Source organism: Callospermophilus lateralis, chromosome 10 (assembly GCF_048772815.1).
Source record: "Callospermophilus lateralis isolate mCalLat2 chromosome 10, mCalLat2.hap1, whole genome shotgun sequence".
NCBI lineage: Eukaryota > Metazoa > Chordata > Mammalia > Rodentia > Sciuridae > Callospermophilus > Callospermophilus lateralis.
In genome coordinates this window covers 52998781-53026651 of record NC_135314.1, presented here as the reverse complement: position 1 = coordinate 53026651, position 27871 = coordinate 52998781, and the positions used below count along the sequence as shown (strand labels likewise).

Here is a 27871-nt window from a genome sequence, read left to right as displayed (position 1 = left end):
TCAACTCTCCGAGTCCAGCGGGTAGGAGCTCCTGGTTCTGGAGCTGCGCCAGAAGTGCAGGATCACAAACGCCACAATCCCCAGCAGCAGGAGGGCTCCTAGGGCCCCAAAGAGGATCCCAAAGAATGCGCCGAGTTTCATACTCAGGTGTTCACAATGCTCGCCCCAGGGCGTGTAGATGGAGAAGGGCACACAGCTGGGGACAGAGAGAGACAGCGCTGTCATGGCGGGGAGGTCCATCCACAGGGGAGGCTGTTCAGGGCAGCCTGGGCCCACCCACTGGGGACAGGGGCTGTGTCAGCCCTGAGGCCATGCTAAAGCGAGGCCACTGGGCGAAGGAGTTAGGCCTGGACCTCATAAATATGGGTGTAAGTTTACCTGGAGTTAGCTCCACCAGGACAGGAAGGACTGGGGCTCCCCACAGGTGCGCAGGCGCAGTCACAAACCGCATCCCACCCCATAACCACCCACAGGGCGGGGCTCCTGCCTCAACTCAAACCACCCTCTACTTTGATGGGATCTGGAACTGCAGTGGGCCAGGGGTAGACCCAGGGCCCTAAGGGGACAGAAGCCGAATCTGGGATGGATCTGAAGCCTTACTGCTGTCCTCAAGGCCGCTGCTCAGAGTGTTAATGAACCCAAGCATTCATAAGGCACTAGATTAAGGGGCTTTCTGAGGATGGGTGCTCTTATGGAGGGGCAGGGTTGGCCCAAAACACAAGAAAACGGACTCCTTTTTCATGCAAAGTGGACCACCTGAGTATCCATTCTGGAGAAGCACAATCAGTTTGAAGGAGTTTGACTCAGGAAACCATACCCTGCTTCTTAGCATACTGGTTTGTTTCTTCTCACCCCTCACCTGCAATTCTCTCATCTTCAAAATAGTTCTGATACCTACTTTGTGGCTGGTTTGAGTTTCAGAGGTAATATAGCATCTTTACTCTCCACACAGAGTAAGGATGCACCACTCTCATTTCCCACTGTAGGGTAGGCCCAAGATGGCTATAGTTAGGCTCCCTGGCCAAGACTTCCAGCAGGCTACATTTTTAGTAGGTAGCCAAGGTCATAAATGCCCTGATTCAGCATATGTACTCAAGGTCATAAAAAACTACTTGTGAGCATACGCTCACTTCCCACTGTGCATTCTGTGACCTGCATATAAAAAAATCCTATGGAAAGGCTCAGTGACTGCCACCACCTTTGAATAAAGGATATCTGCTATCCCAACTGTGCCTCACACCTTCTTTTACCTGCTGGGATCTGGAATCTATTTCCCAGGGTCCTTCCTGGGCACCCACCATCCCTTTTCCTTTGGTCCCTATTCTTGCTAATTACAAAGGAAACTTTGCAGTGTCTTGCCCAAATTAGATTCCCCTGCACTGTTTCCACCTTCTGCCTAGAGATCTACAAACCTGCAGCGGGGTCCATTAGGCAGGTGTTGGCACTGGCCTCCATGTTGACAGTAGCCTAAAGTGCATGGGGACACACAAGTGACGCCGCTTTGGGGGCTGTAGACAAGGTGATAGTCCTTGTAGCCATTGCATTTGAAGTAATCATCCAGCATGCTCAGGTTCACTGTCAGGTTGGACAAAGACGCACATGGAAAGTAACTGATTAACACTAAATTCATACCTTTCAACCGAGAATTTCATTTTCAAGTATTTATCCTAAGAAATAGTTAAAAGAGTACACAAATACATATCTATGGGTACTCAGATCAGCACCGTTGATAATGTCAACAAAGTTTAAAAGGAAGGGGTCTTGGTAAATAAGACTGTATACCCTTACCAAAGGAATGGCAGTTTCTAAGGTATGGAAATGCACCGGTAAAGAACAAAACTTTGAAGCTGAATTGAAATTCAAACTCTGTTACTAACTAGTTGTCTGATAGGGAAATTTTTCTCAGACTCAGTTTCTCTATTTTTTTTTTTAATTTCAGTTTTCCTATTTTTAAAAGAAAATTATAATAATAGCATTGACCTTGCTGTGAAATTTAAATGAAATGTCATATGCAGAGTACATAGTATAGTGCTTGACATAGAGTGAGCCCCCAATAAGGCAACAATTATCATACTGTTTAAAATATATCATGATACTACATTTAAATAAAACATAAAATAATATAATAAATCGGTTGAGTTGAATACTACGCAGTGCCTAGGAAAGCTTGCAGTGAGATAAGAAGGTCTCTAAAAGAATGTGGTAAGGAGGGAAATGGAGAGGGGAGCTGGCCACTCTCCTTATCTTCAGTCCTTGGGAGAGGATCTGAAGAGAGTGACCCTAGTTGTAAAGTAAAGGAATGTTCTCATAAAATATCTGAGGAAACCCACCTGCGTGGTGGGCATGCACCCGATCCTGTCTATTCCTCCTGCTTATAGGTGTGTGTGGGGGCTCAATTGCATCCCTGCCCGCTATTGAGGAGGGAGGGAGTGATAAAATGTCCAAAACCTCTCTGTGGAGTCCTTTGAGTTCTTCCTTTGGATCCATAAACAGTACACTGGGGCATTTGCAGCCCTGGGTTTGAACAATATCAAATGGGAGTATGTATACAATTCATGAGATAAGATACTCACCATTACTTAATGAGGAGGCTATCAGATATTAGGTACAATTTGATCCCTTATTTTATTTTATTTAACACTTATTTATTTTTTAGTTGTAGTTGGGCACAATATCTTTATTTTATTTATTTATATGTGGTGCTGAGGATGGAACCCAGGGTCTCGTTAAGGCTCTACTGCTGAGCCGCAATCCCAGGCCTTGATCCCTTATTTTAAAAATCAATATGTGAAGGTCTCTAGTCATAAAAAAAAGTTCAGAAAGATGTATACAAAGTGTCATCTATGGGGGTTGGGATTACAGGTTATTTTCTTTCTTTTTTTGGGGGGGTGTTTTTTGGGTTTTTTTTTTTTTTTTTGGTTTATTTACTAAAGTTTCAGCAATAAAATACTGTACTTGTATAATAAAAACTGTGGATTTTCTTTACAGACATCACAGTCATGGCCAGGGTCATTGCTCCCATTCCTTCACCCATTCCTGCCACCCATTCCTCCCACCCTGATTGCTCAGCGTATCATAGCCCTGAGGGATTTCTCCTTGTTGCCCAGGAAGGGGCTTGAACTGGTTTTGAAGGAACTCTTGCCTGGCTCTAGACCCAAGTGGAACAGCAGTTTCTGTTATGTTGGGAATGGTCATTGTCCTGTAGTCTGCCCCATCCGGAAAAAATAGAATGGGTTATTCCTTGTTCTCGCTGATTCCCATCCCAGGAGAACCAGGGGCTGCCCAAACCAAGAAGGGCCTCAGAAATCTCATGTCATTTTCCAGACAGAGGTGTTAAGGCTTGGCTTGGGGAAGGTGCTCACACAGGCCACACCCTTTCAGTAGTGGGGTATCTCTGCCCCTGGCCAGTCTTCAGGTTCCAACTTAAGATCCTCCAGGTAGAGGGCAAAGGTGAAGGGATGTCCTTGTGTATGTTTGTTGGGTTTTTTGTTTGTTTATTTGTTTTGTACTGGAATTGAACCAAGGGGAGCTCTACCTCTGAGCTATATCCCCAGTCCTTATTATTTTTTACTTTTAGACAGGTCTAACTAAGGTTGCTGAGGCTGGCTTTGAACTTGTGATCCTCTTGCCTCAGCCTCCTGAGTCGCTGGGATCACAGGTATGGGTCACTGTGCCTGGTCCCTTGTGCATATTTAAGCACAATGGGCATTTTAAGAAAATAATAAGCAATTTTTGTAAAGAAAAGAAAACCATTAGTAGCAATAGTCAGGAAGGCCTGGATCAACTGGGGACATAGCTCAGTGGTAGAGTGCTTGCCTAGCATGCCCAAGGTCCTGGGTTCAATCCCCTGTTCCCTGGCCCAGAGTGCAGCTGGGGGCATATATGGAAGGCCAGGGTTGGCAAACTGCAGTGTGAAACTATACATGTTGGGGACATTAGCAGAATTTTGTGCCCCTGCTTGGAATCTCAGCTTTTGAGAGAGAAATTTTTCTCAAACATTACAAACAACAAAACTAAATTAACTTGCTTCTTCCTTGTCTGGGGACCACCATGAGTTTGTGTAGCCTGAAGATCTGAAACCGGTTCCCTCTATTCCCTACCTCACCCTCTCCCAGTTGTTCCCAAGATAGAGTGACTCACGGGCCATCACATCCCGCACATCTTCCCAGGAGATGGGGTGGAAGACAACATCTATGCGGGGCTCCTGACTCTTCCAACTCTCTGAGGTTACTGGGAAGAGGAAGGCCTCCACCACGGCCTCCCGCAGCTGCTCATTCAAGAAGTGTATGACGGGGCCCCGAGGACGGTACTGGAACTCCGAGATGACCACCCAATGCTGAATGGATTTTCCTGAGGCTGATGCTGGGAGAGAGCTATGTGGGAGGGGGTCAGTGAGGACTTCAGGGGTGGGGAGATGAGACATGTGGGGGCCAAGCAGGGACAGTCTCACTTACATTTGTTCCACATGACTGTTCCAGAGAAAGGCCCGCACGTTCAGGGTCCCCAGTCGGTAGGCTACCTGTGATGGAGGATGGGCAACAGGAGGGCAGGGAGGTGGTGAAGCCCAAATTAGAGAGGAGACCCCTTCCACTGCAATGCATTTCTTTATCCCTGACTGGTTTCACCTTTGAAAGTGAACCCAGGATCCCCAGATCACTTCCCACCCATCTCTGCATCCCCACACTCCAGCCAAGCCCAGAGATGAGTTATTGGTAAGTGAAGGGCTTTCCATTCTTTCCCCCTCCACCTCACATTGACAAGAGGGGACTCTGAAATGAATGACCCCAGCTTGCCTCTGGTCCCTGACTCACCAAACCATAGCTTCCCCTCATGTGTACTGAACATCAGTTGCTTAGCCACACAGAGGAATGGACAGGTGCTGGGATCTCAAGGTAACTTAGGAAGAGACTGCACTCAAAGAGCCCATGTCAGGTGCAGTAGATAAGCGTCTATGGATTTTGGCATTTCAGGGTGGGGTGCTCTGATAGTAGGGGTAGTAATAGTGATTGCATACTTGTTTGGTACCGGAGACTGAACCCAGGGGTGCTTATTCACTGAGCCACATCCTCAGCTCTTTTGATTTTTTTTATTTTGAGAAAGGGTCTTACTAAGTTGCTTAGGGCCTTGCTAAATTGCTGAGGCTGGCTTTGAACTTGTGGTCCTCCTGCCTCAGCCTCCTGAGCTGCTAGGATTATAGGCATGCACCACCACCCCAGGGAGTAATAATAATTTTTTGAACGCTTGTCATGTTTCAGGCACTGTGCTATACATTATCATTTAAACCTAGATACAACCTATTGATTTCGGTACTATTATTATCCCTACTTATACAAATGAGCAGTAAAAATCTTGTCTAATTATTATACCTGCTCTAGTAAGTGGTAGGGCAGGGATCTGAAGCCCATGTCTGGCATTCCAGAGCTTCAGCCACTCATCAACTGGGCTGCTTTGCCTGCGGTTGAGGTGTGGACAAGGACATGGGGCCAAGGGGCAGGACCCCCAGTTCCCCCTGGGAAGTCAGAGTAGAAGTGAAGTGACCACTTGTGCTTCTTCCACATAACACCCCAGAAGTACAGGTCTTGAGAGACACTCGAAGGGAGAGGCTGAGGTGACTTGGCACCCTAGGTTCTGCTCATGGCGATGGGTGAGTCTCACCCCTTCTGGGGTCTCTAACCTGAGGCTTCCTGGTTCCCTACCCCAACCACGGACCTCCTCTGGGCAAGAGGCTCCAGCCTCCTCTGGCCAGTGGATCTAGGAAAGGGACACATAAATGATGGCCCAGCCCCAGCCCCAGCCCAGCACACAGCACTGACCGAGGCATTGACATCTGCGATGGAGGCGTTTTGTTCTTCAGTGAGAAAGAGCCGGATGATTCTGAGGGGAAGCTCTGGAGGTGGAAGAAGCCAGGGTCATCACCATCTCTATCCAGACTTGTCCGAGAAGTCATTGGGCCAGCCCACGGGGACCATTTCATTCCCCAGTGACAGTCACTGGCCACTTCCTGCTCTCACCCTGGTTCTCCTTCTAGGCTGGCAGGGCATCTGCGGAGCCTGCCTCACTGGGCGGGGAGGCCTCTGTTTCCGCCTCCCCTCAGCAGGTCCATGGTTAGGGCTTTGGCAGCTGCCCTCATGACCCCCACAGCCTACAGCTTACCATGTGAGGAAGCAGTTCAGGGTTTTATTCTGTGAGTTTGAGGAACTTAGCCCTGGACTCTAGTTTCCCCACCTTCCCCAAAGATGAGAAGAGTGTGGAGGCCAAGCCGGCAGGTGCACCTGGTCCTACCTCTATGGACGGTTGGAGTGAAATTGTTCCCAGCCACTAAGCAGCGGTCGTCAGTGAAGGCTGGGGGACAGGTGCAAGTGGGCTTGCAGCCCAGTGTCTGGGAGACGTAGCAGTGGCCGTGGTTGTAGCAGTAATTTATACGACAGGAATGGTTCCAACAGGCAAATGTGTCCTCCACAGCTGCAGAGGGAGTAGGGAGGTCAGCAATACCACACTGGGGCAGCTGGGGGTGGGGAGGGAGGGACAGCCTTGGGAAACTGTTTTAGGGGCATCTCAGTTTCCTTCCCCCACTACCCCTTCAATCTGTGCTCTGCTGGTGGACCATGCTGAACTTTGAACTATCCTCCCCTTTCCCAGGCTTTCTTGCAAGGTGACCCCTTTACCTCTGCCGGGAGGTATTCTTTCACTTCTGCTGAAGGAGTAGTGTGTTTGTCAGAGCCTCTATATCCGGGAAGAACCCGAAAGGCTAGTGGGAGAAGAGCCCCTTGCCCTGCACTTTCACCTCCTCTTAGGCTGTGGCTCTGCCCATTCTGGCTTCTGCTTAGAAGACACCATGTTCTGCTGACTTTCTTTGGTCACCTTCAGGGGCTTGAGGGGCAACCTCCTTGTGATCTCCTTCATGGTGACTACAGAGGCCCCCAGGGGAAGGAACAGATGAGTGGCAGAGGATTCAAAGGAAAAATGCCCTGACTTGTGAAATGCAGAGCCTCGGGGCCTGGAGTCTCTGAAGACCCGCAACGAGTCCTCAGGCCCCAGCTTGTCTCTGATTCTTTGGATTTCAGACAATTTGAGTCTTTTGCTCTGGATTATCTCCTTCAGAGTCTCAGAGCTGCTCTGCCCTGGCCCCTCCCCTCTGCTTGGACAACCTCTTTTCCCTCAGTGCCATGCCAGCCACTGCCCCCTATCCAAGCCATCCTTACCCTGGCTTCCCGTGGTGAGAACTCTAAAGACTTACTAGAAAAGGAAGACCAATGGTTTGCCTTTGGTTGCCCTTGCCCTTGAGATGTCACCTGGCCCCAGAACCTCCTCCCGCCAGGGCCCTGTTCCCAGCTCACCTGCACAGTGATGTCCGTCCCCGGTCATGTGTGGAGGGCAGGCCCCGCAGCCCATCCCAGGATGGCACTGCACACCGGGGAAGCACTGCTCATCACACGGATCCCTGGAGCGTTCACAGTACTGGCCAAAGGTCTCCCCATCACACTTGCAGCTGGCCACCTGAAACAGGGTGCCGACCACTGGTTGGCCAAAAGACTGAGCCACTGAGGGCTTCTGGGTGTCTCTGTACTACCGACCTCTCTGGTATGGGAACCCATGGACCCGAGTCCTTAGTATCTACTAAACAAAGTTTTTTTTTTTCATTATTGGTTCTTTTTAGTTATACATGACAATAGGATTCATTTTGACTTAGTAATAAATGCATAGCATATAATTCGTTCTATTTCAGCCCCCAGTACTTCCCCTCCTCCTCCCCTCCTTCCTCCCCCGTTCTGTTCCCTCTGCTCTCCTGATCTTTCTGCTATTTTCTTGTGGATTACATGATGGTGAGATTCACTGTGGTATATTCACAGATGTACCTAGGACAGTTAGGTCTGAGTCATTTCACTGTCTTTCCCTATCCCATCTCTCTCCCTTCCCTTCCTTCCTCTTTGTCTGCTGATTTTTCTTCTATTCTTTTACTTTTAATCTCCCCCACTTATCTTGGGTTAGCTTCTGCATATCAGAGAAAACATTTGACTTTTTACCTTTTGGGACTGGCTTATTTCACTTAGCACGATAGTCTCTAATTCTATCCATTTACTGGCAAATGCCCATAAAGTCATTCTTCTGAGTAATATATATATATATATATATATATATATATATATATATATATATATATATATATCACATTTTATTTTTCCATTCACCTGTTGAAGGGAACCTAGGTGGACTCCAAGCATGGCTATTGTAAATTCTGCTGTTATTAACACCTTCTTGACCAGGCTGGGCCTGCAAATCCTGCCTAAAACCACATGACCCTCCTGTCCACTCAGCCTTCCTGGGCTACTCTTTACCCTAATCCCCCTGCCTGGCCATTGAGCAGGATCTCAAACTCAGCCTTCTCACACCATATCTTCTTCCCTGGAATCCTTACTGGAGTAAGACAGGGAAGGAGGAGAGGGAGAAAAAAAATATGTCAGCTGGACAAGACTCCTGGGTGAGTATCTTGGCTGGAAACATTGTTGAAGAAGAGTATCTCTGAGCTAAAAAAGAGACTCCCTTAAACTGGAGAGGGAGAGAGTAAAGAAGAAAACAAAGGAGCTTGGGGGAGTTGAGACAGAGGGGCTTTCACCTCTCTTCCAATGCCACGATGATAAGGTCCCAGAGAGAAAGGTCTGGGTGCTGCTCTAGGCAGAAGGCCCATAAGCGAGCATCTCAGGCAGGTTTCCTGGGCATGAGCACAGCACAGCAGCAGTGCCATGTGCCCTGGGGCCACAGGGCGGGCTGGCAGAGCTGTGCTGGAGCCTGGGTGCATCTGCCCAGGGAGAACAGCACCTTCCCACCCACACCTCAGCGGCCCATGCTGGGGAAATGTAGGAAAGGCCTACGTGGAAGATCCCTACCAGCCTGGAAGAATGGAGCCACAGGCAAGGAAGTTCTCTGTCTTCACCCGAGTGTGTGGCCTGGGTGTGTGGCCTGTACTCAGCCACCACGGCTCCTCCCACATCCCCAACAAGCACCTTCCCCAGGAGAGGCTGAATCATCACCACGCTTCAATTCCCACTTTCTTTCCTCTCAACACAGAAACCTTCTTCCTCCCATTCCCCACACTCACCTCCATGGAGGAATTGCCCACCCATCTGGTCTGATTGTATAAACACTGGCTCTCTGCACTGCAAAAGCAGACCACAGCCTTGGGCTGGAGTACAGATGACAAGTTAACGTTGGCTTTTCTTGCTAGAATCTCCAGAGTGAATGGCTCCAGCACCTTTGGTGTCCATAGCAGAGTGCCATTCTCTGTCCGGGGAAGACGAAGTAGGTAAGGGCTAGGAGACTCCTCTGCTCTGTGGTATGAGGTGACCTCCCAACTAATACCCTGATTGCTGGCTCTGGGCTCCACCCCATCCACCTCAGACCTCCCCCCCAAATCTTATTAAGCATCTCCTTTGAGCAGGGCTGCATACAGGGGTGATCCTGGTCATGCTCCAAAAGAACACACCAGACTCCACTTACTGATGGTAGGTGGAACTCCACAAAGGGGAAGACCCTCTCCCCCTGAAGAGAATCCTGCCTGGGCCTGTACCAGGATGTGCTGCGCAATGAAGGATGAAGACCAGGATCCTCCCAACACTTCCCCAGGCTACACTGCAGGCCACCCTGGCTTCACGTCAGAGCAGCCTCTTCCCCTCACCCTGATTTCTCAAACCCCTCCCCTTTAACTTCCTGGACCTCTGACCAGCTACCCCTTCAGACACCAGACTATGGGAAAACACTCCTAGATATCTGTGATCAAACATGTCTTATGTTTTCTTTTCTTTCTTCTTCTTTTGTTTTTCAAGAAAATAAGAAAAGTTTCCTTTAAACAGCAAGTTGAAAGGAGCCAATAGTAGGAAATACATGGGAATAACTCCCCAACCACGACTCTTGAGGAGAGGAGCCCAATGGAGAAGAAAATCTTCAGAGGTCATTGTCTTGCACCAGGGCAGATGCCACATGGAATAAAAGGGATGCAGACAAAGCACTCCCTCCTTTTGCACAGAGAAAGAGGCAGTCAGAGCTCAGAATAAGGACTTTGCAAGCTTTGATTTAGCAAAGAATGGTCACCAGCACAGTGACTGCAGGCAACAGAAGGGAAGCTACGTCCCTGTGCTTTGATCCTTTGACCCAGATCATAGATGCAAGCCTGGGGGTCTCTAACACTTTTTCCAGAGGGCAGGACCAGCTCTGCTTGGTCCCAGCACAGAAAACCAGACAAAAAGGGACAGAGCCAGGAAAATGTGGTTAACCAAAGCAAAAATAGTGAGAAAGGCACCAAGAGGAGGTGTTTGTGTTTCTTTAAATCTTGTCCCACCTTCTATCCTTCTTTTAATAGATATAAAAATGTTGTAAAGTAGTAGTTTTAATTGCTGTACTTGATCGTTCTAATAATTTGATGAATGCATAATGACAATGAAAGATCATTGCATAAAAAATGAAAAACTAAAAAGTAACAATAAAAAAGAATTGCATATTATTAGATGAAAATTAACTGGTCTTTGAATCAATTGTCTATGCCCAGAGTCAGCCTAGCCATCTGGTCAAATCTTCATAAGCCTGTCACTGCTATTTTGCTGGGGAGAAGTGCCTGTTTGAATTGTAGATATCCTTCCTAAGAAATGCTGGTCCTGGAGAGTCAAATAAAAATTGTTGCAGGGTAAAGAAATGTAAAATGACCCAGCTTGACTTTGAGCTCATCCTCTGACCACTCCCACCCCCCCCCCAGATTCTTACCAAAGAGATTCACATCAGGATTGTGGTTTCTGAGGGTGAAAGTGACATCTTGAGAGTTGCTGGTACACTGAATTCTCTTGGTCTGCCCCCTGTAGGCTTCGATCTCCTGGCAACCATCTATAAAGGGCGGGTACTCATCTAGAGCAGAGAGGGGACCGGATGTGAGACAGGGTCTGGTGGACAGAGGGGGAGCTTTCTCTCCACTTTTTCCCCTCTGACCTGTGTGAGACAGACCCGGGTCAGTGCCCCACCTCTGGAGGCAGGAGTTAGTCTTATCCCTGCCCTCAGACCTAGGCAGAGCACGTTGACCGTGTCCTTGTCCACCTGCCCAAATCTTTAGATTCTCTTTCTCTGCCTCCCCTTGAACAGGGCTCATCTCAAGCCCTTTCCTGTTCAGATCATCAATTTTATCATTGAGAAAGTGCTGAAAACCATGAGGTTGATGTCTACCTGGACACTGCATTAGCCTAGAAATAGAGGCAGTTGGACCTTTTCAATGGTCTCTTTCTTGGAGACCTGCTATTTTCATTCCATTGTTCATTCATTCATTCAGTCAGTCAGTCAGTCAACAAATATTTATTGAACACCTAATATGTAAATGGTGCTACTCTAGGACATAGCAAGAAGCAAGCTGTGAAAAAAAGATACCTATGGACATCACAAAATACAAGTAGTTATAAATACAAAGGGGAAAAATAAGTAGGACAGGTGACTAGGAAGTGTGGTGAGCGTGAAACTTTAGATAGGGTGGCCAAGAAGAGCTCACTGAGGAAGGGACTCAGAGGGAGCAGAGGGGCAGCTGGTAGGTGTCTGGGGAAAACGGCCTTCCAGGGAGGTCTGAGTGGAGAAGAATGTTTGAAGAACCCAAAGGAGCCCCTGGGTCAGGAGTGGAGAAAGCAAGGCAGGGAGTGCTGGAAAGAGGAGGCCACGGGAGCATATTGAATAGAACCACAGAGGCCACGGTGAGGGCAGTGTCCTCATCTTCAGAGGAGTGACACCAGTAAAATGACCCACTGAAGGAGGCGCTGTGGGAGGGGGGCTCTTTACATGACCGCCCCTTCCCTGGGCCCCTGCCACTTACTGATGGAGGTGTTCATCTGCTGGTAGCTTCTAAAGAGCATCTTGGTGTGCAGCCCGGTGTCCGTGTTGTTTGTGGCCAGGGAGTCGTAGATGCATTGCCTCTCTCCATTACACTCTGAGATCAAAAGTTTATCCAAGGACTTGTTTATGAGTTGGTCATAAAAGACAGGGGTGAAATTGGAAGGCGGGTGGTCGATCCTCTTGCCAAGGAGGCCTGATCCGTTGACCTTCCCTATGACACAGGAGGAGCGACAGTGGTGGTACCAGGGGTGGGACTCCAGCCATATTTCAGCTGCACCCACTTCTTATCCTCACCATATAATGTTCAGGCAGGGGAGGAGGCAGGGAAGAGGCATGGATTTGGCTTCTGTTTTTCTTCTCTTTTTAGGTGTTGGGGGTTTAAACTAGGGCTTCATGCATGCTAGACAGGCACTCTGCTACTGAGCTACACCCCAGCACCGGCATCCAGCTGCTGAGCCTGGAAGTTTCGATCATTACTTAGGGCCACCCCTTCCCCTGTCCTCTCTTCCCAGTCGAGACATGTAGGTAGGATTGGAGGGGTGCCTATCTAGGGTGTCTGCAGAATCCTCAGACCCTTACCAAGGATGGAGGTCTAGCCCCCACAGCCCTGAGGGAGACAACATACAGAGACTTGGTCTCCCCCGTCTGCCCTGAGGACCCTGAGGCGCACACTTACAGGTCATTCCATAGTGAAAAAGTGTCTCCTCAGAGCTGTTTCTGGGAACAGCTGAGCCATTGGGCATCATGAAGTCGTCTTCTGGATTGTCATTCCATACCCCTGAGGGACAGAGTAGGAGGTTGGCCACCAAAGGAATGTGGCTCTTCCCTTCCCTGGGGAGCATCCAACAGGTCAGTTACAATGGATCTCAGTTTGGGTCCCAGAAGGAAAGAAGGGGACCATGACCTTATACCCCACCCCTCTTCTTCAGGGGGCGGGAAAGAAGGAAATGAAGAAAATGGAGGAAGGCAATTCCCCCCAACCCTGCTAGGGGGAATGTGGAAGGCAAAGAGAAAAGAAGGACAGATATGGGAGACAGGAAGTGGGCAGGGCGGCCATTTTCCCTAGAGTGGCAGGAGAAGGACCAGGCTCCATCTGGGGTCTCAGCTCCTGCTTCTTACCCAGGAGCCCCTCTGTGTGGTTTCGATACTCCTCTGGGAGGCTAGAGGAGGCATGGAGGATGTTGGAGAGAGCGATGACTGAGATGGCCACCGTCCCATCAAAGCTGGCTGAAACCTGGGAGCCATTTCGGGTCAGTAGGACTCCAGTGCTGTTGAATATCTCTAGGCCTAGAAGATGGGGAGGCAAGTGACGAGACAGCCAGTACCAGCACCCTGGAGGCCACAGGACTTGGCAGCAGTGAGGGCTCATGACCCAGAGGAGACTCTAAAAGCAGGTCTGGGATGTTCTGAGAGTGTCTCATCTAGAGGCCCCATCCCAAGCACTCAGGCCACCCTCAAGGCCCACTGCACCTCCTTCTTCCTTGAGCCTGGAGATGGGGGCTACCGAAGGAGCAGACTCACAGCACTGGAAGGAAGGAGGGAAGCAAGGAGAGAAAATGTAATGCCAAAGGGACTACAGGGGTGGTGACTGCTCTGCTCTGCCCAATGCTGCCATCTCTATTCCCCAGCACACTGCTCCCAGGGTGCTGAGCGCCCTCTGACCTCCTACCCTGGGACTCAGGAAAGGGTGACTGACAGCCCTCCCTAGCCTACCTTCTGTGTCTTCACGGTTGGTCTCAAATGTCACATTCTGGTTATTGTGCAGAACATGGATTGTGTCTTCCCGCTCAAGGAGCCACTGAACCTGGAAAGTAATTGGAGGAAACTTCATTTCCATCGGAGTAGGTGGAGCCAAGGTCCAGAAAGGAGTCTCTAGAGAGCAACTCGGCTAGGACCTGGTCTCTGGAAGGAGAGGAAGGCGATAAGGAGGGTGGCAATGAGGTTCTGCCAGCTGACGTGTACAGAAAGGTTGGCATGGCACATTTCTTGGATTATCTTATTTAAATTTCACAACATCCACACTTTACCACAAGAAAAAAGCAACACAGGAAGCTCAGTGGTTTTTCAAAGTGAAACAGCTGGTAAGAGGTGGAGGCGGGACCCTAATCCTGCCATTTAGAGGTTTTACTCTGGGGGCTCCACTGGCAGGATGTGTCCCCCCCTCTTTCTGCCCCTTCCCATTCTTTGTTCTCTTCCTCCTTCTGGGCCTTGGTATCAGCTGAAGGTCCCTGAGGGGCTCTCTAGTGGTGGTGGGGGAGCGGTGCAGGGATACTCTGGGCGTCCTCCACTCACTGTGATGGGGCCCAGGCTGCTGGAATTATATTGAGCAGCAAAGGCGATGAAGTTGGTGGCCCTGGCTGAGCCCGTCTGGGCAGTACGGCCCTGCAGCAGGAAGGAGGAGTTTCCATCCCTGGCTCGGACCAGCAGGAAGTCCCCCAGCCCATTGAAGGTATAATTGGCACCATCCAAGGTGGTGATGTGGGGGTCTCCAAACATCCAGGCTGGAAACAAGGAGATAACACATTACTAACAAACCAGGGCTGAGATTCCCCCTGCCCACCAGGCAGGGCTTCTGCCAAGTGGACCCAACCCTGGGCAGATGCTCAGGGGGTATAGAACCTGCCCCCAAGTCTTTTGTACTTGTGTTCCCCGACCCCATCCGCATCCCTTTCCTAACTCTGTATTCAAAGCCCCTTTATTTGCTGTCAGCCCCACATAGGAATTGTCCCCATCTTCCCTTGTGACCCCCAGGTCTGCCCCAGGAATCTGGTCCTCTCCCAGTCCTGGCTCCACATCCCAGAGGCCAAGGGGATGCTCTGTGGGGGCCTCAGTCCTCACCGGGCCGCGGGGGTGTGTATCTAGCACAGCTGACGCGGGGCCGCCTTTGCTGGTACAGGATACAGAAGGAGGGCTTGTCGTTCCAGCGGCAGCACCAGTTCTGTGTCTCCAGTTCCTTGTCTGTGGAGGAGATGGGTGTGTTGGGGGTCAGAGGGGAGGCCTTGGAGAACAGCTGCAAGATGGCATCAGTGGCAAGAGCATGGGTTTGGAATCAGGCACAGAGCAGTTCCCATCCCACTCTCATGGTGATGGATCAGATTCTGTCTCCCTTGCAGGTGTGGAGTCCCAAGGCTCCCAAAGAGCCAGAGTGGGGAGGATATGGGGAGAATGGAGACTATGATGGTACAGACGGAAGGTGGGTGAACACAGATCATCCTGCACCCACTCACCCAGACCTCCATGTTTTCTAGCTCCCTTGGAGGGTCTCTGCAGGGAAAAGATTCTGTCTTCCCCCAAATGGCCTGCTGATGTGGGCTCAGGGACTGATTCAGGCTAAGTATTCTCCCCTTGCCTGAAAATATGTCCAGGCAGGGGGCCATGGGGCCAAGTGGAAATGGGGCAAGAGGCCCTTAGTCATAAATCTCTAGAATGCTAACAGACAGGGATGGTGGAAACTTCCTAACTTCACAAGATCAGAGAATTGAGGACCAAGGGGAAAGAGCTGGGAAGGAATGGGGACAAGAGGCTTCATATGGAGGGTCGGGAAGAGCATTGGGCACCAGAGCAGATGGGAGTGAGATCTCCCGGGATGCACATACCAATCTCCCAAGGACTCTGCACATGAAAGCCTTCTTGAAACTCTCCCCAGGGCCCATAGCTGCAGCACACGCCACTACGCCAGGATGAGAAGCTGCACAAGTGTCTGCGGCGGAAGCCCCACCATCCTGTAATAAGGCAGGGAGTCCTCAGGCGCAGGCTTGGGTGCCTGAGGTGGGGCAGGGATGATAAGGAGGAGTCTCTGGGGAAGGGGCTGAGAGTGTATTAGAAAGGGGAGTGACAGTATGAACAGAGGAGATGGAAGGTGGGCTTGTGGGGATCAGGAAGAAGGTGTCACCTATGTTGACCTGCTGGAACCGTAAGTCCCATTGCCCCTGCTGCCAGGAACAAGGGCAAGAGATCTGGTTCCAGTTCCAGCTGGGCCACTGAGGCTGGCTCTTTAACCACCAGAGGCACTTGAGACGGTAGTTGGGCCTTTCTTCCCCGTGCAGCCTGTAGACCTGCAGCCCCCGGAGGCCTAGAGAGGCAAGAGAAGAGGGAGTTAGCCCGGGACCTGGGGCCACAGGCTCTGTTTCAGCGAATGCACCCCCATGTCTCTCACTGCCTCTCTGTGCAGGTCTTCCTGGGATGGGGCCCTTTTCAGATTGGCAGTGATTCCTTCCCTCAAACCCTTTGGATATGAGCTCCAAAGCCCTCAAACTTTGGCTTTCAGGGCAAAACTCTGTGCAAGTGCTAGGCAGGCAGGCCTTGCCTTGATCCAGCTCGAGTCAAACCCTGGTTTTACCCACCCACCTCCCAACCTCCCATCCCTTCCTCTAAGCTCTAACACCTTCCAATCCCTCCAGATCAGTTCTGCTTCATGCACACTGCATTGTGGTCAGTGACACCGACCTCCACTCAGTCATGCCAGGAGACACTGTCTTCATGCCTCACCCTTGCTCTCCACCAGCAAAGACCCTCCAGTGGCCAGAGCAGCCAGGACAGAAGCTGATGCCCAAAGGCCATCTGGGAGCCACCGAGAAGCTGGCATGTGAAGCAGAGACTTGCTGCAACACCCTGCAGCTGAGGAGTCTTCCTCTGCATCCAGGGAACATCTGTTTTTCTTTTTTATTAACACATATTAATTTGTACAAAGCAATGGGTTTCCCTGGGATAGTTCTGTACATTATTCATCCTCCCTTCTGGCCTCTTTCACCTTCCCCGCACTCCCTGGTCCTCTTTCCAGTCCCTAAGAGTCCCTCTTCTACCTTCAGGTCATTTTAAATATATTTCTTGATTTGTTTCAGCTTCCACAAACAAGGTACATGTAGAACATGTGATACTTGTCTTTTTGTGTCTCGCTAATTCCCCTTAACCTGATGTTTTCTAGTTCCCATCCATTTTCATTCTTCTTTATGGCTGAACTCCACTGTGTATATACTATGTTTTCTTTACCTATTTATCTGTTGACAGGTGCCTAGGCTAATTCCACATCATGGCCATTGTCAATAAATATCCATACTATTTTCCATAGTGGCTATACAACTTACATTTATATCAATAGTGTACAAAGGTTCCTATTTCTCAACATCTTCCCCAGCATTTGTTTGTTTTGCTAAATGGCTATTCTAACTGGGGTGAAAAAATTGTGTTTGTTTTGCGGTGCTAGGGATAGAACTCAGGTGTGTGCTGGGCAAATACTCTAACACTAAACTAAACCCAGCCTTCAATGAAGTTTTGACTTGCATTTCCCTGATGGCTAAAGACATTGAGCATTTTTTTCATATTTCTTATTGTCTATTTGTACTTCTTCTTTTGAGAAGTATCTATTCAGATCATTTGCCCATTTTTTGACTGAATTACTTTGTTGTTGTTAAGGTTTTTTGAGCTTTCTTTATATATTGTGGCTATTAATCCTCTGTCCGACAAATAGTTGGCAAAGATTTTCTCCCATTCTGCAGGCTGATTCTTCACTCTGTTGATTGTTTCCTGTGCTGTGCAGAGCTTCTTAATTTGATATAATCCCATTTGTTAATTCTTGTTTTTGTTACCAGACCTATTGGATTCCTAGCCAGAAAATCATTTCCTGTGCCACTATTTTGAAGTGTTTCCCCTGTGTTTTATTATAGTAGTTTCAAAGTTTTAGGTCTTACATTAAGGTCTTTGATCCATTTTGAGTTGATTTTTGTACAAGTTGAGCTAGAGATCTAATTTTAGTCTTCTGCATGTGAACCTCCAGTTGTTCCATGAGCATTTGTTGAAGGGACTGTCTCATCTCCAGGGCATGTCTTTGGCACCTTTGTGGAATCAGTTGACTGAAGAGGTGTGAATTGATTTCTGGGCCCTCATTTCTGTTCCATTGGTGCAAGTGTCTATTTTTGTGTCAATACCATGCTGAATTCATTACCATGGCTTTGTAGTATGTTTTAAAATCAGGTGTTGTGATGCCTCCAGTATGATGCTTTTTGTTTAGGATGGCTTTTGCTATTCTGGGTCTCTTGTGCTGCCGTATCATTTTTTTTTTTTCTATTTCCGTGAAGAATGTCATTGGTATTTTAATGGAGATTGCATTAAATCTGCATTTTGGGTAGTAGGGTCGTGTGTGTGTGTGTGTGTGTGTGTGTGTGTGTGTGTGTGTGTCTATAGTGAGTGGGATTACTTTTCTGATTTCTTTCTCAGCAAATTCATTTTATAGGTGTAGAGAAAAGCTACTGGTTTTTATGTATTGGTTTTTCCTCCTGTTACTATACTGAATTTTTTAGTTCTAAAAGTATTTTGGTGGAGTTTTTGGAATTTTCTATGTATAAAATTATATCATCAGCAAACATTGATAATTTGACTTTCTCCTTTCCAATTTATATGCCCCTCCCTCCCTCCCTCCCTTCCTTCCTTCCTTCCTTTATCTTGCCTAATTGCTTTGGTTATACTTTCTAGCACTGTAGTAAATAAGAGTGATGAGACTGGTCACCTCTATCTCACTCCTGATCTTAGGGGAAATGCTCTCAGTTTTTCCCCATTCAATAGGATATTGGCAATGTATTTGCCATATATAGTCCTTATTATATTGAGGTATGATCTTTCTATGCCTAATTTATTCAGGGCTTTTATGATAAAGGAATATTGAATTTTATCAAAATCTTTTTCTGTATCTATTGAGATGGTCATAAAACTTTTGTCGGGGCTGGGATTGTGGCTCAGCAGTAGTCTTCTGCATGTAAACCTCCAGTTGTTTAAAAATATTTTAAAAATAAATATTTTTTAAAAACTTTTGTCATTGATTCTGTTTTTGTGCTGTATTACATTTTTTTGTATTACATTTATTGATTTGTGTATGTTGAACCATCCTTGCATCCTTGGAATTAAATCAACTTGATCACAGAGTATGATCTTTATAATGTACCTTGTATTAAATTTGCAAGTATTTAATTGATGACTTTTGCACCTATGTTTATCGTGAATACTGGCCTATAGTTTTCTTTTTTTGTTATTGTGTCCTTACCAGGTTTTGTTAGTAGGAAAACACTGGATTCATAGAATGAATTTGAAAGTGTATTCCCCTTTCCTTTTTTTTTTTTTTTTTTAGAGAGAGAGAGAGAGAGAGAGAGAGAGAGAGAGAATTTTTAAATATTTATTCTTTAGTTATCGGTGGACACAACAACTTTGTTTGTATGTGGTGCTGAGGATCGAACCCGGACTGCACGCATGCCAGGTGAGCGCGCTACCACTTGAGCCACATCCCCAGCCCTATTCCCCTTTCCTTTTATAGAATAGTTTCAGAAGCATTGTTTTTCTTTAAAAGTCTGGTAAAATTCTTTGTTAGTAGACTCTCTTTTTTTACTGTTTCAATCTGCTCACTTGTTATTTATATATTTAGGGTGTTTTTTAATGCCCTTTGGCTCAATTGGGTATGTCATATGTGTCTAGAAATTTGTCCATTTCTTCTAGATTTTCCAATTTATCCACATATAGTTTTTTTTTTTTCAAAATTCTCTAAGGATCCTTTGGATTTCAGTGGTGTCTTGTAATGTCTCCTTTGTCACCTCTAGTTTTATTTATTTGTGTCTTCCTTCTCTTTCTTTTCTTAAGTTAGCTAAATGTTCGTCAATTTTGTTTCTTTTCAAAGAACCAACTTGTTTCATTGATCCTTTGTATTATTCTTTTAGTCTCTATTTCATTTATTTTCACCTTGATCTTGACTCTTTCATTCTACTGATCTTTGGTTTGCTTTGCTCTTGGTTTTGTGAAACCTTGAGATGAACTGGTAGGTTATTCATTTGAATAACTACTTACATGGCTGACCTTCAATGCTAAAGCACCCTTTACTCTATCACATTCTGGAAACTATAATTTCTTTCTCTTTGGGGTCTCTGCACATTGCATTGAGTCATGGAGGAAGCAACATGGTTTGCCTCTGGATACTGAAGTCTTTTTTACCAGAGTGAAAGCTGTTCCATAGCAAACATAGTTGACCTTTTAACTTTTATTCAGCACACCGAGGTGCTAAATAATTGTTGACTGAACTTCAGATCTCTGGAACTCCTTTTGGTAGATTCTCTTAAAGGATCTTATCTGGGCTTTCATTTCAGCTCTGAGACAGGACATTTGGAGTATGGTCCTAACTGTCCACTTATATCCCCATCTCCCATTTTCCTTACTTCTAGGATCTGGGCCCCCACTGACAGACCTTCTGGATTTGGCATATCTGATTTGGCTCATGTGAGACAGAGCTCCATATATGGCACAGTATCTAAGGGTATGGAAGGCACTAGTTGTTCCTTGGGCTCTCCCAGGTCCAGAGTGTACGGGTAGGCTGTCAGACTATGCAGGGAAAGGTTTTCAGGATGATGGAGAAGTTAGGGACCCACTTTATAAGACTGCCATGACATACAGAGAGAGGGACAAGAGAAGATTGAGTCCACCTAAAGTATGATAAGGTGGTGTTTTTACCTAATTTGGAATTCAAGAATTGGTCTGGACGATACTTCTCCCACAATGGCCGGGACATCAGTGGGCTGTTTTCAAAATACCCATCTCCACTGCAGGCAAAAGAAAGACTCTTAGTCCTCTGTCACTCATAGGTTCTTCCCCGTGCTTTGAAAGACATTAATTCAGTTAGTCTGCCAGCACTCAGTTCAGTTGGTCAGCAGTCAGCAGCTGGTAGCCTATTACTCAGTTGGTCAGATGGGCAGCCACCTTAAATCCCTGAGTTCCAGTACTAAGGAGAAGGGAGGAGATGATAGGCAGGGCTGGAAAGATTCTGTTTATTCCACATCTGATTTCTGACTGCAAGAAACCAGTAGGTCCACTAGGTCATGAGGTAGAAATGTGAAAATAACAAGAGTTCAGGCTTCCTTATCATTTCTTTCCCTTAAACTAGGGATGGAGAGGGACAGACGCCAGGGGCCAACATATTGCATTGGTTCAGAGCTGGACTCTGAGTCAGACAATCCTGGAGTCAACTGATGATCCCAACTCTTCCTAGCTTAATGACCATGGATAAAAGGTATCACAGTAATATCTACTTCACAGCATTGTGAGTATTCAATGCAGTAACATCTGCACACAGCCTCAGAACTGAGTGAGGACCCTATACGATGGCACCACCACCTCTACCACTGCCATCGCATCCTCAGTGTAGGTCCAGACCGGAGGAAAGCCAGGAATCTCACTACCCCCATAGCCTGTAGCCTCACTCTGGGCGTATGACACAGAGCAGTGACTCCTGATCTTTGCTCTTCTGTGACACAGGCAAATGACATACACATGTCATTTAGATGTTTTCAGGGTGGTGTGAGATTCCTTGCCAGCTGGGTAATCCCACTCCTTTCTCCTTTACAGCACATCAAGAATCCAGTGAAGCCGAGCACTGTGGCACATGCCTGTAATCTCAGCGGCCTGGGAGGCTGAGGCAGAAGGATAGTGAGTTCAAAGCCTGCCTCAGCAACTTAGTAAGGCCCTAAGTAATTTAGCAAGACCCTGTCTCTAAATAAAATATAGAGAAAGGGCTGGGGATGTGTCTCAGTGGTGAAGTGCCCCCTGGGTTCAATCAGCAGTACCAAAAAAAAAAAAAAAGAGAGAGAGAGAAAGAAAAACAATCAAGTAAAATAAATGCAATTATAGGACAACCTGAATACACTGTAATGTAAGAGAAAACCATATGCAGCAATGGCCAGTAATAAATGGCATGTAACCTTCATACTGAGTATGCCACACACCAGCATATGGTTGGGATCCATTATGTCAGAGGCTGGGTCACGTCCTCACACAGGTACCCACATTGCACCCATCCACAGACCCCTCCCTTCCCTCCTCTACGTCCGGTGCCATCTAAGCTGCCAGGTGCCCCTGGGTAGGTAGATAATTCTCAGGAAGCCAGGAAAGCAGATTCCAGCCTCAGATGTTTCAGTTCAAATCAGACTTTGAGATAATTGCTTATCTGTTTGTATCTTAGTTTCGTTATCTACAGAATGAGCATAACAAATAGTTCTACCTCATGGATGGTTGTGATAATCACTAAAATAATGTCTATGAAGTTTTTAACATAGTAAGGTTTTAACATGGCTGTTATTATGGTATCTGAGGAGTGAAGAGAAATCAAACATGTCAATGGAAACTAGGGAATGCAAATTAAAAAAAAAAAATAGTGCAATGCCCAGGGACTAGGGTAGGAAAGATGGCAGGACGAATTGGGGCATTTTTCATCAGAAATAGCAATGAAGGAGGCACTGTGGGAAGTGAAGTGAGTGTGAATCACATGCATCAGTAAGGAGGAGCCATGCCTTGTGCGGGGGTTGGAGTGTGCTGCTCAGTACCGAAGACTTGCCTCCATGTCTTACCTGGAGAAGCCCATGAGGACCCCGTTGCCCCAGCGCTGGGTTAGGTCCCACCGCATCCCATTACTCTGGTAGAGAAACAGGGCATAGGATCTGCTCCCATCTGTGGAGAGGATGGCTTGGTAGGTGTTGGTCTGGAGATTGGTAGGAGACAAAAATAAGGATGCCTATGAGAGACATTGGGTCTAGTAGTAGTTCTCATGTGACCCCTTGAGTTCTCTCAAGAAGGTTGTAATAAAAAGAGTGAATCTGGCTCCTTGCAGATTTGGTTTGAGATGTAATTATTTGCTGGCTCCTACATTTGCTCCTGCATTGCTATCCTTGCCATGAGGTGATGCAGCCAACAGGGGCCCTCAATGAACCTGCACTACAGTTTGGACTTTCATCCTCCGGAACTGCAGGTTAAATAAACCTCTTTTCTTCATAAGTATCCTGTTTCAGGTATTTTATCATGGTAATACAAAACTGACTAATATATAAATCATATGAAATTGCCAATAGTCAGACATATTTGATCAAAAAAAATGCCATTTCCTGTTTCTGGTTTCCAGGCCATTGTGAAGTCGTATAAGAAAGGGCTGAGGCAGGCCTGGCACACGATGTGTGCTCAGCAATTAGTTCTGGCAGGAATTGCTATAATCAACAAGCTTCCTACTTTCCTTGAGTCAGAGAGGGTTCTAGAAGAGTAGCCCCTCTCTGGGATTCTAGGATGGCTGACCCCCACATGTCTCACAAGGAGCCATTTTTGGTTCACTCACTCCAAAGGTCCACTGGGCAGGATAGGCAGGAGCATCGACCCATGTGACCTTGAGGGTCCACTTGGCTTTATAGCTCCAGGTGTTTGTGAACTTTTCAATCCAAGTCTCCACCTGCCGAACTGTCGGGTTATATTCATCATAGAGTGTCTCATATTCCTAGAAAAGGAAGGCAGATAAGAACAAGAAAATGAGGGTTCCATTCAAGACCCCTGAGGGAACCCCAACTTTCTGCTTAGGAATCATACTCATTTTAATGCTCCCATACTGCCCCTGGTTTCCTGTTCTAGGCCTGTGTTTTTACAATGAGCTCTTTAGACCTTAATATCAATTTAAATTTGGACTGCAGGAAAACATGGAATGGGGTGGAGGAGTCCCCACCCAGAAATCTAAGTCCTTTGGACTTGAACTCATGCATCTCTTACCTCAAACCAGCTCAGATGGAGTAACCATGTGTGCCTATTTTTACCTCCCCATGTCTGACTGGAAGCTCCTTGAGGACAGGCATGGTCTCTCCATCTTTGGAGCCTCTGCAGTGCATTATGGCAAGGGCACAAAACACATTTGCTGCAGTAGCCTTCATCATATGCTCCCACTGTCTGGAATTATTAACCCAATCTAGGAGCACAGGAGGGGCCTGTTTGACTCAGACTTGTTCGAATCGACTCTCTGCAGCCCTGTATTTTGTTTGTTTGATTCTTGAGGCACTGGGGATTAAACCCAGGGCCTCGCACATACTAGGCAAGCACTCTACCACTGAGCTACATGCCCACCTACAGCTCTATTTTAAAATCAGTTGCTGACCTGCCCATCCCTATTTCTGTTGCCTGCAAGACTTCACATGGTTGGATTAGGATATTCTTGAGTCTGTTTAATATTCCTTATTGGCTTAGCCTCCCTATCCCATATTAAGTCTCAATCCCTACCCACGTGAGCCCAGGCAATGACAGAAGTGACACTTCCAGGATCCTGGTTCCCAGGCTTTGAAAGACACACCTGGTAAAATATGGTTCCCCTGCTGCTGGAAAAGTCAGCATCATCCCAGAATGGAGCCACCATGGCCACAGGTTCCCTTCCTGTGAAGCCTCCTAGAGGTGGATTGGGGTAGGAGAACTTCTGGTAATCTGACTTGGGGAAAATGATCTGGCCATTGTCTGTGAACTGAGAACCGGAGTTTTTGGTTAGCATTCAGGGAGAAAGTGAGGAGCCAACCTAGCTTTGGGCCAGCTCCTCAGAAGCATGGCCCTCCACGGCCTCTCTGGGCAGATCAGACATGTCAACCACCCCTGGAGGCTCACCTCTCCACTTTCTGTCTTCTGGGAGAGCTCTTTACATAATAACCTCACAAATACTTGCCAACCTCAGGACAGTCTTCATATCTGAGGGTGATAGGCTGTGTCCTGTCTTGATGTAGACCCCAGGCTTTTGCCCAGCTCCATCCTGAAGCCTGTGAACCCTCAGATGAGGCCAAAGAAATTGACACCCTCGCTTTCACCTTTGTTTCCTCCTCATCTTGTGTCCTAAGGGCCCTCCCTGAGGGCAACAGGGGCCAATTCTGTGTACAAATCTTCCTTGGGAGACATGGGCCAGAGAGGACCAGGAAGTAATTATAGAAGAGGGAGGTAGCACGTAAACTGCTCAAGTTTGCCAAGTACAGCTTCCTATTCATAAAAAAGCCCCATGAAAACAGGGGTGAGCTGACTGGGCCCTCTTCTCTTTTTACTGGGGTAAGGACATTTGGTCCACATGGGGAGTGTAAGGATTCTGGCTGTGGAAATGTACAAGGCAGCATTCCTCTGGTGAGCAAACTCTTGGAGGGTAACAGGCTCCCTGTTATCCACACTTGGAATATTCTACAGTTTCTCCCTGGAACTAGTAAGATGACTGATACACGCCCAATGCCCAGCTGCTATGGTAATGTCCTTCACAAGGAGGCTCTGTGTTAGAGTCTTCTCAGCCTCAACCTTAATCTCAGACACTCAGCTTCTGGGAATAAAGGAACTTTCTTAGACAACACTAACGTGTCACTGGGCCTAAACCTGCCCTCAAAACTGTAACTTTATACAATGAGCAATATGTACTAATGATGTCAATGACCTAATGTAACCTATGGATAGAAATAAAGCTTTGCAGCTCAGATAAGCAGCCCTTTTGACTTTGCCCCTGCACCTTGCTTGCTTCTGTCTCTTTTTGGTCTTCTTTACAGGGGAGGGAGTTTGCCTCACTCCTGTTTTCCTCAGCTAGAGCTCTGACATTAAAGAAGGCTGTAAATGTCAAAATGATGCCTAGAAAAGATGGCTTCCATCCTCCCTTCCTTTTGGTCACAGGGTCATCTTCAACGCTGAACAGAGAAGCAGGGCCCAGAAAGCACAGGTCTTGCCACTAGAGCTGTAGTCAGAGACTCACGTAGAGAGAATCCCGCAGAGAGAAGCCAAGTGGGAAGCCAATCTGGAGCTTGAAGAGCTGCGAGGTGAAGTCCACAGTCCTGATAGACAACTGCAGGTCTCCAGAGCTGAACCCATAAGGGAAGAGGAGAACACCTGGCCAGGACAGAGAAGAGTACAAAGTCCTTGTGGACTATGACCTCCTTTCAGGCTCAAAGTGATCCCTAGGGATCCCCAAGCTGTTCCTCACCCTTGTCCTCTGTTCCTCAAGGTGTACCAGCAGGTCCTGGCTGGGAGCCATCAATGACTCTTCTCTCCACGTATTTAACACATCTCCTCATTTACTCTTACTGTTATGGTTTGGATGTGAGGGGTCCCCCAAAAGTTTATGTGTGAGACAATGCAAGAAAGCTTAGCGGAGAAAAGATTGGGTTGTGAGACCTTAACCCAGTCAGTGAATTAACATCCTGATGGGATTAGCTGAGTGGTAGCTGAAGGGTGTGGCTGGAGGACGTGGGTCACTGGGGTGTGCTTTAGGGTCTATATTTGTACTTGGCAATTGGAGTTTCTCTCATTCTCCTTTCTGATCATCATGTGAGCTGCTTCCCTATGCCACACAAGAAGAGGCACCCTCTTCTTCCATGATGTTCAGCCTCATCTTGAACCCAGAGGAAAGCCAGTTGTCTATGAACTGAGACCTCTGAAACTGTCAACTTTCAAATAAACTTTTCCTCCTCTAAAATAGCTCTGGTCAGATCTTTTAGTCACAGCAGCGAAAAAGCTGACTAAAACACTTACCATCCCCCAGTCTGGAGAAAAAACAGTCCTGCTGTCAGAACACAGACAAACCATTCTATATAGCTGTTTTGGGAGTCCTAATTCTTTTAAGAATTAAAATATTAAACTCTGATGCAGTAAAGATTAGTAATTGAAAGGACTTTTCATAGAATGGGACTTGTTTCCTAAAATAGTATTTCTCCAAATAAACTTGAAGATTTCCTAGAATTTGTTCTAGAACCTAAAGATTCCTGGGCTCCAGTTTGAGAGACCTTGTCCTAAACGTTTTTCAAATGGATCTTGCTTCCTTATTGAGAGCTGCTGACTCCTTGGCGCCCTCTCTTGATCTAGCTTGGGTACTGCAGTGGCCTGACCACCTCCCTTGGCCTCTTCACTAACCCCTCCTGCGAGTGTGTCCACACCAGCGGCCACAGCGCCATTCATACAAGGCAAGTCTGTGTCCTCCTGGTTTCCCTTACCTAAGGGATTCTTGCACACACCAGCTTTCCCATATTCTTCACCTTACTTCTGGCAACCCCAAATGCTTTGAGGATCTCCTCTCCAGGTGACACTGGGATGCTTTTTTTCACTTCCAGGCATTTGTTCCATTGCTCAGATCCTTCTCCCTGCCTGGAGTGTCCAGCTTGCACTTCTATTCACTCCTGCCTGAAAGCATCTTGTCCACCTTGAACCCATTCCCACATCCTTTGGGGGCTTTCCATTTTGTGCTCCTAGTTTCCTGGACTGGCATCTATAAGAGAGTTGATCTGTCCCCTAATGAATGGCACATGATCATTTCCCTATCTCCAGCTCCTGGCCAGTGCCATGCACAAACCTACCTGTAGAACCCAATTCTACTTCCAAATGTCTCCTGTAAGGATCATTCTGACCAAGAGAGTAGAAAATGAGCAAGCTATGCTGAGACTGAGCACTGAGTCAGACCACCCATCTAAGGGAATATGCAGACAGACTGTATTTCCATGGCTCATTTGGGGCAGTGAGGTACCCAGAGAACTGGTTCCCTCAACTACACACCAGGGACTTCATTGGCAAATTCAGTCTAGCTACCACCACTGCAGCCTTCACATCTAGTTCAGTTGCAGGGGGAGAGCTACCACCTCCACAGCATCACTCACCTTGCCCCACCTGTATAGGGTGTGGGGAAGTTGTTGGGTGGGAAGTTGTAGATGTGGTGAGAGCAGGGGTTGTAAGAGTCAGAGAGGTTTTAGAAGGTGGAGGTATTGCTGTGCTGGCGGCTGGCCCGTGAGGGGATGTCTGTGCAGAAAGGGTCACTTGCAGAGTGTTTCCACTCAGGGAGGTTAATAGGGTTGATGTGGTTCCCACTGGGGAGGGGCTGGGTGGAGGAGATGAAGTTGTTTCCTGGGTGGAGGAGCTGGGTGTTGGAACAGTTGATGGTTCTGGTTTTGTCCTGGAAACCCCTGAGGTGGCTGTTGGAAGACTTGCAGTTCCAGGCTGTGATGTGGTCCCTGTGTTTTCTGCAGTGGAATCTGTGGAGGCTGTTGTGGTGGACACCTCTGTTGTCACTGTAGGTGTGTTGCTGACACTGGAAGAGGACAAGCTGGTGGGCTCACCAGGAGAGGATGCATCTGCTGAAATGGTCACTGGCAGAGTGTTTCCACTCAGGGAGGTTAATAGGGTTGATGTGGTCCCCTCTGGGGAGGGGCTGGGTGGAGGAGAAGCAGTTGTTTCCTGGGTGGAGGAGCTGGGAACAGTT

General features: G+C 47.5%; 1 protein-coding gene across 1 annotated transcript; it reads right to left on the bottom strand.

Moving 5' to 3' along the window:
* On the bottom strand, window positions 1-26017 carry Muc4 (mucin 4, cell surface associated). The gene is made up of 23 exons (XM_076867003.1): window positions 25990-26017; window positions 25382-25515; window positions 23972-24136; window positions 22979-23134; window positions 22224-22354; window positions 20335-20423; window positions 15746-15925; window positions 15450-15575; window positions 14692-14811; window positions 14146-14354; window positions 13567-13657; window positions 12973-13140; window positions 12530-12631; window positions 11834-12064; window positions 10753-10890; window positions 9098-9279; window positions 7338-7497; window positions 6283-6462; window positions 5814-5887; window positions 4455-4519; window positions 4141-4373; window positions 1413-1575; window positions 1-196 (listed from the first exon to the last, which is right to left on the bottom strand). Exons 1-23 carry the CDS (start codon window positions 26015-26017, stop codon window positions 1-3), a joined length of 3321 nt encoding a protein of 1106 aa, XP_076723118.1.
* Between the last annotated feature and the right edge of the window lie 1854 nt (window positions 26018-27871).